At 44.6% G+C, this 12662-nt stretch overlaps 1 protein-coding gene across 12 annotated transcripts in view; it reads right to left on the reverse strand.

Annotated features, from left to right (window-relative positions):
* The window catches only part of LOC137374610 (transcription factor COE3-like), a 517803-nt gene that overhangs the window by 135207 nt on the left and 369934 nt on the right, over positions 1–12662 (reverse strand). For 6 of the 12 annotated variants that reach the window (XM_068041551.1, XM_068041855.1, XM_068041689.1 and 3 more), the window contains one exon: positions 10882–10999. In XM_068041551.1, coding sequence (XP_067897652.1) covers positions 10882–10999 — 118 coding nt within the window. Of the gene's footprint in view, positions 1–10854; positions 11000–12662 lie in introns of all 12 variants that reach the window. The other 6 variants (XM_068041623.1, XM_068041279.1, XM_068041768.1 and 3 more) reach the window with 3 other exon arrangements.

Below are 12662 nucleotides of genomic sequence, written 5' to 3' on the forward strand. Positions count from 1 at the left end.
TTAAAATTTTGGCCAAGAATGTATGGCAGCCATTTCTCTTTGAATCTTTCAACTGAAGTTTGTCGCGCAAGATTTATTTATTGTTGGGCAAGGCTTTTCAAATTCTTTTCTTTTTGTACGCTGTGATCAATAGGAATATTAGTGCTTTAAACTATATAGTGGAGTGGGGAGGGTTCAGGTGAGGGGAAATTTAGAAAGTTGAAGAGAAAGGGCAAGGCAACAGTGCATGTTAGCTATATGGGCAATGATAACCAGAGTGTTGCAGGAAAGGACAGAGCTACAAAGCTAAGAGTGCACCAGCAAATAGGATCACAATAGGGAAACATGGTTAAAAAGACAGAATTAAAGGCTCTTTATCTGAATGCATGCACCATTCATAACAAGATAGATGAATTGATGGTACAAATAGAAATTAATGGGTACGATATAGGGGAGGTGGTGACATAATGGTAATGTCACTGAACTAGTAATACAGAGGTCCAGGCTAATGGCCTAAGGGCACAGTTCAAATCCCACCATGGCAGCTGGTGGAGTTTCAATTCCATTAATTAATAAACATCTGGAATTGAAAGCTAATCTCAGTAATGGTGCCATGAAATTATCATTGATTGTTGTAAAAACCGTTCTGGTTCATGAATGTGCTTTAGGGAAGGAAATCTGCAATCCTATCCTGATCCGACCGACATGTGCAATGTGGTTGACTCTTAACTACCCTCTGAAATGGCCTAGCAAGCCACTCAATTGTCTCAAGGGTAATTGGGGATGGACAACAAATGATGCCTTGCCAGCGATGTTCACATAAACAACAGTCCGCAGCCTCACAGCTCCAGGGACCCGGGTTCGATTCTGGGTACTGCCTGTGCGGAGTTTGCAAGTTCTCCCTGTGTCTGCGTGGGTTTTCTCTGGGTGCTCCGGCTTCCTCCCACATCCAAAGACTTGCAAGTGAAAGGTAAATTGGCTGTTATAAATTGCCCCGAGTGCAGGTAGGTGATAGGGAATATGGGATTACAGTGGAGTTAGTATAAATGGGTGGTTGTTGGTCGGCACAGACTCGGTGGGCCGAAGGGCCCGTTTCAGTGCTGTATCTCTAAATAAAAAAAATAAATAAATAACAAAAAAAACATTTTAGAAAGATAGCCATTACAGAGACGCAGTTGCAAGGTGACCAAGTTGGGAACTGAATATTCAAGGGTATTTGACATTTCAAAAGAATGGGAAGAAAGGAAAATAAGGTGAGGTAACTCAGTTAATAAAGGATGAGATCAGTACAGCAGTGAGAAGGTCAAGATGCAGAATCAGTTTGGGTGGAAGAACAAGGGAGAGAAGTCACTGGTGGGAGTAGTTTATAGGCCCCCTAACAGTAGCTACAGTGTAGGAGAGAGTATAATTATAGAAATAATGGGGGCTTGTCAGAAAGGTACTGAAATAATTGTGGGTGATTTTAATCTTCATATATAATGGACAAATCAAATTGGCAAAAGTAGCCGTGAGGACAAATTCATAGAGTGTATTCAGGACAGTTTCTTAGAAAAAGCAGGGAACAGGGCATTTTAGATCTGTTAAAATGTAATGAGGCAGGGTTAATTAATGATCCCAAAGTAAAGGATCCTGTAGTGAAGAGTGATCATAACATGATGGAATTTCACATTCAGTTTGAGGATGAGAAAATTGGGTCTGAAATTAGTGTTCTAAATGTAACTAAAGGCAATTACAAAGATATGAAGACAGAGCTGGCTAAAGAAGACTGGAAATATAAGTTAAAAGGTAAGATGGTAGACAAACAGTGCCAGAAATTTAAGGAGCTATATCATAACTTACAACAAAAATATATTCCATTTAGAAAGAAAGACTCGATGAGAAGGATGATCCATCTGCGGCTAAGTAAGGAAGTTAAGAATGGTATCAAATTGAAAGAAAAGGTGTACAATGCTGCAAAGGTTAATGATAGCTGGAAGATTTTGAAAATGTTAGGAAGCAACAAATGATGACTAAAAAAAGAGGAATTAGATGATGAGAGTGAACCAGCAAGAAATACCGGTGCCACGTGCTAGTGAGGCTAGAAACAGGGAGCGAGTGCAGCTGAACACGTGGCTACAGAACTGGTGTAAGAGGGAGGGATTCAGAGATGTGGATCATTGGGATACCTTCTGGGGAAGGTGGGACCTGTATAAGAAGGACGGGTTGCATCTGAACTGGAGGGGCACCAATATCCTGGGCGGGAGGTTTGCTAGAGCTCTTCAGGAGGGTTTAAACTAGTTTGGCAGGGGTATGGGAACCGGAGCCACGGATCAGTGGATGGGGTAGCTGTTGAACAGGCAGATAGCGAGTGCAGAGAGTCTGTGAGGAAGGTGAGACAGTTGACAGGGCAAAGTTGCAGCCAGTATGATGGGTTGAAGTGTGTCTATTTTAACGCAAGAAGTGTCAGGAATAAAGGTGATGAACTTAGATCATGGATCAGTACTTGGAGCTACGATGTTGTGGCCATTACGGAGACGTGGATATCACAGGGGCAGGAATGGATGTTCCGGGGTTTAGATGTTTCAAAAGGAATAGGGAGGGAGGTAAAAGAGGTGGGGGAGTGGCATTGTTAATCAGGGATAGTATCACAGCTGCAGAAAGGGAGGTCGTCGAGGAGGGTTTGTCTACTGAGTCATTATGGGTGGAAGTCAGAAACAGGAAAGGAGCAGTCACTTTGTTGGGAGTTTTCTATAGACCCCCCAATAGCAACAGAGACATGGAGGAACAGATTGGGAGGCAGATTTTGGAAAGGTGCAGAAGTAACAGGGTTGTTGTCATGAGTGACTTCAACTTCCCTAATATTGATTGGAACCTCCTTAGTGCAAATAGTTTGGATGGAGCAGTTTTTGTCAGGTGTGTCCAGGAAGGTTTCCTGACTCAATATGTAGATAGGCCGACGAGAGGGGAGACTATGTCGGACTTGGTGCTTGGCAACGAACCAGGCCAGGTGGCAGATCTCTCGGTGGGAGAGCATTTCGGTGATAGTGATCACAACTCCCTGACCTTTACCTATAGTCATGGAGAGGGACAGGAGCAGACGGGATGGGAAAATATTTAATTGGGGGAGGGGGAATTACAATGCTATTAGGCAGGAACTGGGCAGCATAAATTGGGAACAGATGTTCTCAGGGAAATGCAGGACAGAAATGTGGAGGTTGTTTAGGGAGCACTTGCTGCGACTGCTGGATAGGTTTGTCCCGATGAGGCAGGGAAGGGATGGTAAGGTGAAGGAACCTTGGATGACAAGAGATGTGGAACAGCTAGTCAAGAGGAAGAAGGAAGCTTACTTAAGGTTGAGGAAGCAAGGATCAGACAGGGCTCTAGAGGGTTACAAGGTAGCCAGGAAGGAACTGAAGAATGGACTTAGGAGAGCTAGAAGGGGACATGAAAAAGTCTTGGGTAGGATTAAGGAAAATCCCAAGGCATTCTACACTGATGTGAGAAACAAGAGGATAGCCAGAGTGAGGGTAGGGCCAATCAGGGATAGTGGAGGGAACTTGTGCCTGGAGTTGGAGGAGGTAGGGGAGGTCCTAAATGAATACTTTGCTTCAGTATTCATTAGTGAGAGGGACCTGGTTGTTTGTGAGGACAGCATGGAACAGGCTGATATGCTCGAACAGGTTGAGATTAAGAGGGAGGATGTGCTGGAAATTTTGAATGATATGAGGACAGATAAGTCCCCGGGGCCAGACGGGATATACCCAAGGATATTACAGGAAGTGAGGGAAGAGATTGCTGCGCCTTTGGCGATGATCTTTGCGTCTTCACTGTCCACTGGAGTAGTACTGGATGATTGGAGGGTGGCAAATGTTGTTCCCTTGTTCAAGAAAGGGAATAGGGATAACCCTGGGAATTATAGACCAGTCAGTCTTACGTCGGTAGTGGGATGAGAGGTGACTTGATAGAGGGGTACAAGATGATGAGAGGCATAGATAGAGTGGATAGTCAGAGACTTTTTCCCAGGGTGGAAAGGGCTATCACCAGGGGGCATAATTTTAAGGTGATTGGAGGAAGGTTTCGGGGAGATGTCGGAGGTAGGTTCTTTACACAGAGAGTGATAGGTGCGTGGAATGCGCTGCCAGCGGTGGTAGTAGAAGCAGATACATTAGGGGCATTTAAGCGACTCTTGGATAGGTACATGGATGATAGTAGAATGAAGGGTAGGTAGTTAGTTTGATCTTAGAGTAGGTTAAAGGTTAGGCACAACATCGTGGGCCGAAGGGCCTGTACTGTGCTGTACTGTTCTATGTTCTATGTTCTAAATATAAAATTAGATAGTAAGAGCTTCTACCAGTATATAAAAAGGAAGAGAGTAGCTAAATTAAATGTTGGTCGCTTAGAGGATGAGACTGGGGAATTAATCATAGGCAACTAGGACATGGCAGAGATTTTATACAATTATTTTGTATCTGTCTTCATGGTAGAAGATACTAAAAGCATCCCAAGAATATTAGAAAATCAAGGGGCAAAAGGGAGGGAGGAACGTGAAACAATCGCTATCACTAGAGAAAAAGTACTAGGAAAACTGACAGGACTAAAGGCTGACAAGTCCCCTGGACCTGATGGCCTGCACCCTCGGGCCTGAAAAGAAGTGGCGACAGAGATAGTGGAGGAATTGGTTGTAATTTTCCAAAATGCCCTAGGTTCTGGAAAGGTCCCAGTGGAGTAGAAAACCAAAAATGTAGCATCCCTATTCAAGAAAGAAGGGAGACAGAAAGCAGACCAGTTAGCCTAACATCGATCATTGGGAAAATGCTAGAATCCATTATTAAGGAAGTAGTAACAGGATATTTAGAAAATCATAATGCAATGAGGCAGAGTCAACATGGTTTTATGAAAGGGAAATAGTGTTTGCCAAATTTATTAGAGTTCTTTGAGAGCATAACAAGTAGGGTAGATAAATGGGAACCAGTTTGGGCGGCACAGAGGTGCAGTGGTTAGCACCGCAGCCTCACAGCTCCAGTGACCCGGGTTCGGTTCTGGTACTGCCTGTGGGGAGTTTGCACGTTCTCCCTGTGACCGCGTGGGTTTCCGCCGGGTGCTCTGGTTTCTTCCCACAGCCAAAGACTTGCAGGTTGATAGGTAAATTGGCCATTGTAAATTGCCCCTAGTGTAGGTAGGTGGTAGGAGAATGGTGGGGATGTGGTAGGGTATATGGGATTAATGTAGGATTAGTAGAAATGGGTGGTTGTTGGTTGGCACAGACTAGGTGGGCCGAAGGGCCTGTTTCAGTGCTGTATCTCTCTATGACTCTATGAGTAGATGCAGTGAATTTGGAATTCCAAAAGTCATTCGATAAGGTGCAACATAACAGGTTACTGCACAAGATAAGAGCTCATGGTGCTGGGGGTAATGTATAAACATGGATAGAGGATTGGCAAACTAACAGGAAACAGAGCTGGGATAAATGGAGCACTTTCAGGTTGGCAAACAGCAAGTAATTGAGTGCCACAGGATTAGTGCTGAGGTCTCAATTATTTACAATCTACATTAATGACTTGGATGAAGGAACAGAGTGTATTGTAGCCAAATTTACTGATGATACAAAGATAGGTAGGAAAATAAGTTGTGAGGAGGACACAAAGAGACTGCAAAGTGACATAGATAGGTTAAGTGAGTGGGCAAAAATTTGGAGGATGGAGCATAATATGGGAAAATGTGAGGTTGTCCACTTTGGCAGGAAGAATAGAAAAGCAGAATATTATTTAAATGGAGAGAGACTACAGAATACTGCAGTATAGAGGGATCCGGGTGTCCTTATACATGAACACTAAACATTAGCATGCAGCTGCAGCAAATAATTAGGAAGGCAAATGGAATATCAGCCTTTATTGCAAGGGGGATGGAGTATAAAAGTAGGGAAGTCTTGCTACAACTGTACAGGGCATTAGTGAGACTAGAGTACTGCGGACAGTTTTGGTCTTCTTACTTAAGCAATTGTAAGCAATTCAGAGAAGGTTTACTAGGTTGATTCCTTGGATAAAGAGGTTGTCTTATGGGGAAAGGTTCAGCAGGTTGGGCCTATACACATTGGAGTTGAGAAGAATGAGAGGTGACCTTATTGAAACATGTAAGATTTTGAGGGGGTTTGACAGGGTAGATGCTGACAGGATGTTTTCCCTCATGGGGGAATCTAGAATTAGGGGGTATAGTTTTAGAATAAGGGATCTTCCATTTCAGATGGAGACGAGGAGGGACTTTTTCTCTTAGAGGGTCATAAATCTTTGGAATTCTCTACCCCAGGGAGCAGTGGGGCCTGGGTCATTGAATATATTCAAGCTGAGTTAGAGAGATTTTATTTATAATTCTTTCATTGGATGTAAGCGTCACTGGCACGGCCAGCATTTGTTGCCCATCCCTCATTGCCTTTGAGAAAGTTGTGGTGAACTGCCTTCTTGAACTGCTGTAGTCCTTTCTGTAATGGTTTGTTACAACTGAGTGGCTTGCTAGTCCATTTCAGAAGGTAGTTCAGAGTCAATCCCATTGCTGTGGGTCTGGAGTCTCATGTCGGCCAGACCAGATCAGGACAACAGCTTTCCTTCCTGAGAAGATATTAGTGAACCAAATGGATTTTTACAACAATTGATGATAGTTTTATGGCACCATTACAGAGACTAGCTTTCAATTCCAGTTTTTATTTATTAAGTAATTGAATGTATTAAGCAATCAAATTTAAATGTTATCAGCTGCCGTGGTGGGATTTGAACCTGGGTCCTCAGGGCATCTACACAGACATTACCACTATGCCACTATCTCCCTAAAGGAGTTAAGGCTTAAGGGGGAGGCCACAATCAGATCAGCCATGATCTTATAGAATGGCGGAGCAGGTCTGAGGGGCCGAATGGCCTACTCCTGCTTCTATTTCTTGTCTTCTTATGTTGAAAGTGGTCTGCTTTCTGTTTACGGTCAACTAGGGCAGAATTTCTGCCCCCAGATAGTGCCGATTACAGAGGTGGGCGGGTGCAAAAATTTGCACTGCAGGACGATGTGCCAGTTTGCTAACACCATCCTGCCCCGGGCCTTTTCCCCCAGAGGTGGGATGGGAGTGGGGTACGCAGCAGGGCTACCCACCCACAAACTTCAGGTAGTCAATTAGGCATTCCTAAAGGCCTATTAAGGCCAAGTATCAGAGGCAGACTAGATAGGGCACCCCCCCCCCTCCCACCCCACCCCCCCAACAGAGGCACTGCGGAACAGGCCAGCTGCCTGAAGGCAGCCTTCAGGCGGTGAACTGGGAGCCAGCACTCCAGGCTTGCTTTGAGGCCCTCCCTGCCTGACTGGCTTCAGCTGCAGCCACAGGCTGCCCTGTGGAAGGGTTCCCCCCTCCACAGTGCTGGCCCAATGGCTGAGGGGATTTTTTTTTTAGTTTAAAGTTTAAAAAATTGGAGAGAGACCACCTCCATTTTGAGGCACCCTCTCACTTACTTCCCTGAAAAGGCAGCTTGCTGCTTCTTCAGTGCTGGAGAGCCTCCTGTTGGCCCTCCAGCTTTGAACAACTGCCCACTGTCCTTAACTGGACTGCGAGCCCGACCTCTAGCCACTAATTGGCCAATTCCTGGAAAATCACTGCTGGGTGACTGTTTCCCCAACAGTGCGGACTTGTGAGCAAAGTTATAACTTATGGAATAAAAGGGACGGTAGCAACATGGATACAGAATTGGCTGAGCGGCAGGAAACAAAGAGTGGTGGTTAATGAATGCTTTTTGGCTGGAGGAAGGTTTGTGGTGGAGTTCTCCAGGGGTCAGTGTTGGGACCCTTGCTTTTCCTGATATATATTAATGACCTAGTGTACAGGGCACAATTACAAAGTTTGCGGATGAAACTTGGAAGCATTATGAACTGTGTGAAGGATAGTGTGCAACTGCAAAAGGATATAGACAAGTTGGTGGTTTGGGCAGAGAGGTGGCAGATGAAGTTCAACGCAGAGAAATGTGAAGTGATTCGTTTTGGTAGGAAGAACATGGAGAGACAATATAAAATAAAGGGTACAATTCTAAAGGAGCAGAGGGACCTGGGTATATATGTGGATAAGTCATTGAAGGTGGCAGGACAGGTTGAGAGAGCAGTTAATAAAGTATACAGTATCCTGGGCTTTATTAATGGGGGCATAGAGTATAAGAGGAAGGAAGTTATGTTGAATTTGTATAAGACACTAGTTCAGCCTCAGTTGGAGTACTGCGTCCAGTTCTGGGCGCCGCACTTTGGGAAAAACATGAGGGCATTGGAGAGAGTAAAGAAAAGTTTCATGAGAATGATTCCAGGAATGGGGAACTTCAGTTATGAAGATAGATTGGAGATGTTAGGACTGTTTTCCTTGGAAAAGAGAAGGCTGAGAGGTGATTTGATAGAGGTATTCAAAATCATGAGGGATCTGGACAGAGCAGATAGAGAGAAACTGTTACCAGTCGTGAAAGGATCAAGAACGAGAGGGCACAGATTTAAAGTATTTGGTAAGAGAAGCAAAAGTGACATGAGGAAAATCTTTTTCACGCAGCGAGTGGTTAGGTCTGGAACATGCTGCCTGAGAACATGGTGGAGGCAGGTTGAAATGAATCATTCAAAAGGAATTAGACTGTTATATGAAAAAGAAGAATGTACAGGGTTACAGGGAGAAGGCGGGGGAATGGAACTGAGTGAATCGCTCTTTTGAGGAGCTGGTGCGGACACGATGGGCCAAATGGCCTCCTCCTGCACTTTAACAATTCTGTGATCTGTGATTCTGACTCCCATTTGACCCTGAACGTCGGGGTTGCGAAGCCTGCGGTGAAAATTATGCCCCTAGTGTCTCCATCAAAAGGAACTAAATGAGTTATTTATGAGGTATGTTTATAAGGAAAAGATTAGGCTTGTATTCCATCGAGTGTAGAAAGTTATGGCATGATCTAATTGAGCAGTTTAAGATGATTAAACAATTTGACAGGGTAAATAGACGGAAAATATTTCCTCTGGTGGAGGAGTCCAGAATAAATGGGCATCGCCTTAAAATTAGAGTCAAGCCATTCTGGGGTGATGTTAAGAAGTACGTCCTCATACAAATGGAAATCCGGAACTTTCTCCCCAAGTTGCTGCATATAAGGGATCAATTGAACATTTAAAAACAAGATGAATAGTTTTGTTAGGAAAGAGTATTATGAGAAATAGCTGTAGACAGCAGAGTAACTCACCACTTGCTTGTCCACCATCTTCATTGCACAAGTCAGGAGTGTAATGGAATACTCTCTTTTCCTGGATGGGTACAGCTGGGCCTAAAATCAAGAAGCTCCACACCATCCAGGATAAAGCAGCCTGTTTGATGGGCACCCCATCCACTACCTTAAATATTCACTCCCTCCACCGTTAGCGCACAGTGGCAGCAGTGTGTACCATTTACAAGATGCACTGCAACAACTTGCAAAGGCTTCTTCAATACAACCTTCCAAATCCGTGACCTCTAGTGCCAAGAAGAAGGGCAGCTGATGTGTGGGAACACACCATCCTGACTTGGAAATATATCACCATTCCTTCATTATCACCATGTCAAACTCCTGGAAGTCCCTTCCTAACAGCACTGTCGGTGTACCTACACCACACGGACTGCAGCGGTTCAAGAAGGCAGCTCACCACCACCTTCTCAAGGACAATTTGGGATGGACAATAAATGCCCACATCCCATAACCGAATAAAACAAAATCCCATCAGTCTGAAATGAAAACAGAAAATGCTAGAAATACTCAACAGGTCTGGCAGCATCTGCGGAGAGAGAAACAGAGTTAATGGGCTGGATTTTACCAGGCCCCCGATACCGGGGGTCATGGTGGGGGCGGGGGGGTGGGGGGGGCAGAAAATGTCTCCAGGAGAGGCCCACCACAGGCCTCGATGCCAGGAAGGCCCGGCCCCATATTGTCAGCGGTGGTGAGGCCTTGTGGCAGCACCCCCCGCCGCTCGGCCATGGGGCCGAAATTTAAATATTTAAATGTATGAAAATGATTGAATGAAATACTTAGGCGTTCCCAACTTCCATTCCGTTGCAAACCTGGTGGTGGCAGCTGTCACTGCTGTGCCGTCGGATCTCCATTTGGAGATCTGATGCGGAACACTGGTGGGGAGGGGGGAGTATGGGAATTATTTCAGTGCGGGGTGTGGGGAGAAAGCAGGGAAAACAATTCCGATTGGTAGAGGGGACGGTGGGAAGGGGTTAGGTAAAAGTTACTAAACTTTTTCGGGGGGGTAAGGTCAGACACTCAAGGTAAGTAATTTGAAGGGGGGGGGAGGTGAGAGGGCAAGGAATTAAGTAAATGGATATTGGGGGGTGAGAAAGGGGATGGAAACATTTCTTTCATTGTTCAAATAAATTTTAACATGCCTATTCCTTTAAATATTGAAATTCAATATTAGGGCTGGAAGCCCTTTAAAAATGGCACAAGCCCCACATCATCGGGGGTGGTGGGGGGACGGGGTGGGGGCATAGTCCGCCCCGGCCATGTAAATGAGCTGCCTTGTATAGTATCGCGATGACTCTGCGGAGTAAAGCCCATGTGTGCAGGCCGCCATCTTTTATGGCCACCACCGTAAAATAAAATCCAGGCCAATGTTTCAGGTCGATGACCTTTCATCAAAACTCCAAAACTGAATAGTCACTGTACAACCACATCCATTACCATTATGCTTCAAAGACCTCATAACTGCACCGTCAACAGCAATTCAGAAGGGCAGCGAGGGCTGGGCAATAGATGCTATCCAAGAACGAATTAAAAATTAGAAGCAACAGCAATTTTAACCATATACTCAGAATCAAAAAAGCCATCATCAGTGTAAAGACTTTGCATTCAGGTTGCAACAGTGAGCAATGGATCGTGCTTCTGCCGTGCTCCAGATGTAACATACCTTCACAGGGGTCAAGTCTCCGAGCCCTCCGCCCATGCTTTGAGTTGTTGTGAATGAACATGTTGTCCGACACGGCCAGGACGTGACCGTCCACGTTAATCGTCGTACAGATGACCACCTGTAACGAGAAAACAAGTTGGGGGGAGAGAAAATTAGTCATTTTTCTTTGACACAGAACTAAATCAAATTTACAGCACACTAACATGCTACTCAGCTCAACAGCTCCATCCTGGTGTTCATGCTCCACATGAGCCTCTTCCTATCTTACTTCATCTCATTCTATTGGCATATCCTTCCATTTCTTCATCATCTAAGGTAGTTTCTTTACTCAGAGAGTAGTAGGGGCGTGGAACGCCCTGCCTGCAACAGTAGTAGACTCGCCAACTTTAAGGGCATTTAAGTGGTCATTGGATAGACATATGGATGAAAATGGAATAGTGTAGGTCAGATGGTTTCACAGGTCGGCGCAACATCGAGGGCCGAAGGGCCTGTACTGCGCTGTAATGTTCTAATTCTAATTCTAACTTTCCCCTGATAGCACCTTAGCAGATATTCAGAACATCCAAAAGTGCTACACAGCTAATGATATTACTCTGCAACAAAAACAAGAAATGCTGGATTCACTCAGCAGGTCTGGCAGCATCTGTGGAAAGAGAAGCAGAGTTAACGTTTCGGGTCAGTGACCCTTCTTCGGAACTGACAAATATTAGAAACCGAAAGACCCGAAACGTTAACTCTGCTTCTCTTTCCACAGATGCTGCCAGACCTGCTGAGTGAATCCAGCATTTCTTGTTTTTGTTTCAGATTTCCAGCATCCGCAGTATTTTGCTTTTATTTTAGATATTACTCTGCAACTGCTTTCACTTGGAGGCACAGCAGTCAATTTGCCCAGACTGAGGTCGCGGAAACAGCCTATGCAATGAATGCGAAGTTTATCTGTCTTTGGTGATACTGATTGAGAGATAAATGTAAGCCAGGACAATGGAAGAATACCCCGTTCATCAAACTTTCTCCATGGGATGTTTTATGCAAACTGGACATGTGGAATATCTGACTTGAAGGACAGCAACTCCCAACAAGACCGCATTCCCTCAGAAAAGGCAGCAAGGATAAAATGCTAAAATCTTTCGTGAGGCTTGGAATTGCAACCTTCTGACTCTGAAATGAAGGTATATCATCTGAGCCAAGCTAACCTTTTTGATCCATTATCCTGGAAGGTAGCAGATGCTGAAAAAAAATGGTCCAAGGTCATTGAGTTCACCTACTACCATCCTGGTGGTCACCTGACACAAGGATAATGGAGTTGTTGGCTAATTATAGCGATCAATCTCTGATCAATTAGTCACCAAAAGAATCATACATGAGACGAGCAAACCCCCAGTGGTGGAGAGCTTTGGGAACCATAGGTCCAAATTAATCTGTTCCTCTCAAGCATGCAACATGCACCACACGTCCTGTCTCAAATTACTCAGATACGATATCCCAAAATGTTATTTTCTGGAGGAACTTTAATTTACACGAGCAATAACTTGCATTCATATAGCGTCTTTAATGTAGAAAAATGTTTTAAGGCTGTTCACAGGACTGTAAGCCAACAAAAACTGTCATCAAGCCACAAGAGGATATATTAGGATAGATGAGCAAAAGATTGATCAAAGAGGTAGGTTTTGAGGAGTGTCTTAAAGGAGGAGAGAGAGGTAGCGAGGCATAGAAGTTTAGGGAGAGAATCCCGGAGCTTAGGCCTAGGCAGCTAAAGATACGGTGGTTAATGGTGCAACAGT

Source organism: Heterodontus francisci, chromosome 1 (genome assembly GCF_036365525.1).
Source record: "Heterodontus francisci isolate sHetFra1 chromosome 1, sHetFra1.hap1, whole genome shotgun sequence".
Classification (NCBI taxonomy): domain Eukaryota; kingdom Metazoa; phylum Chordata; class Chondrichthyes; order Heterodontiformes; family Heterodontidae; genus Heterodontus; species Heterodontus francisci.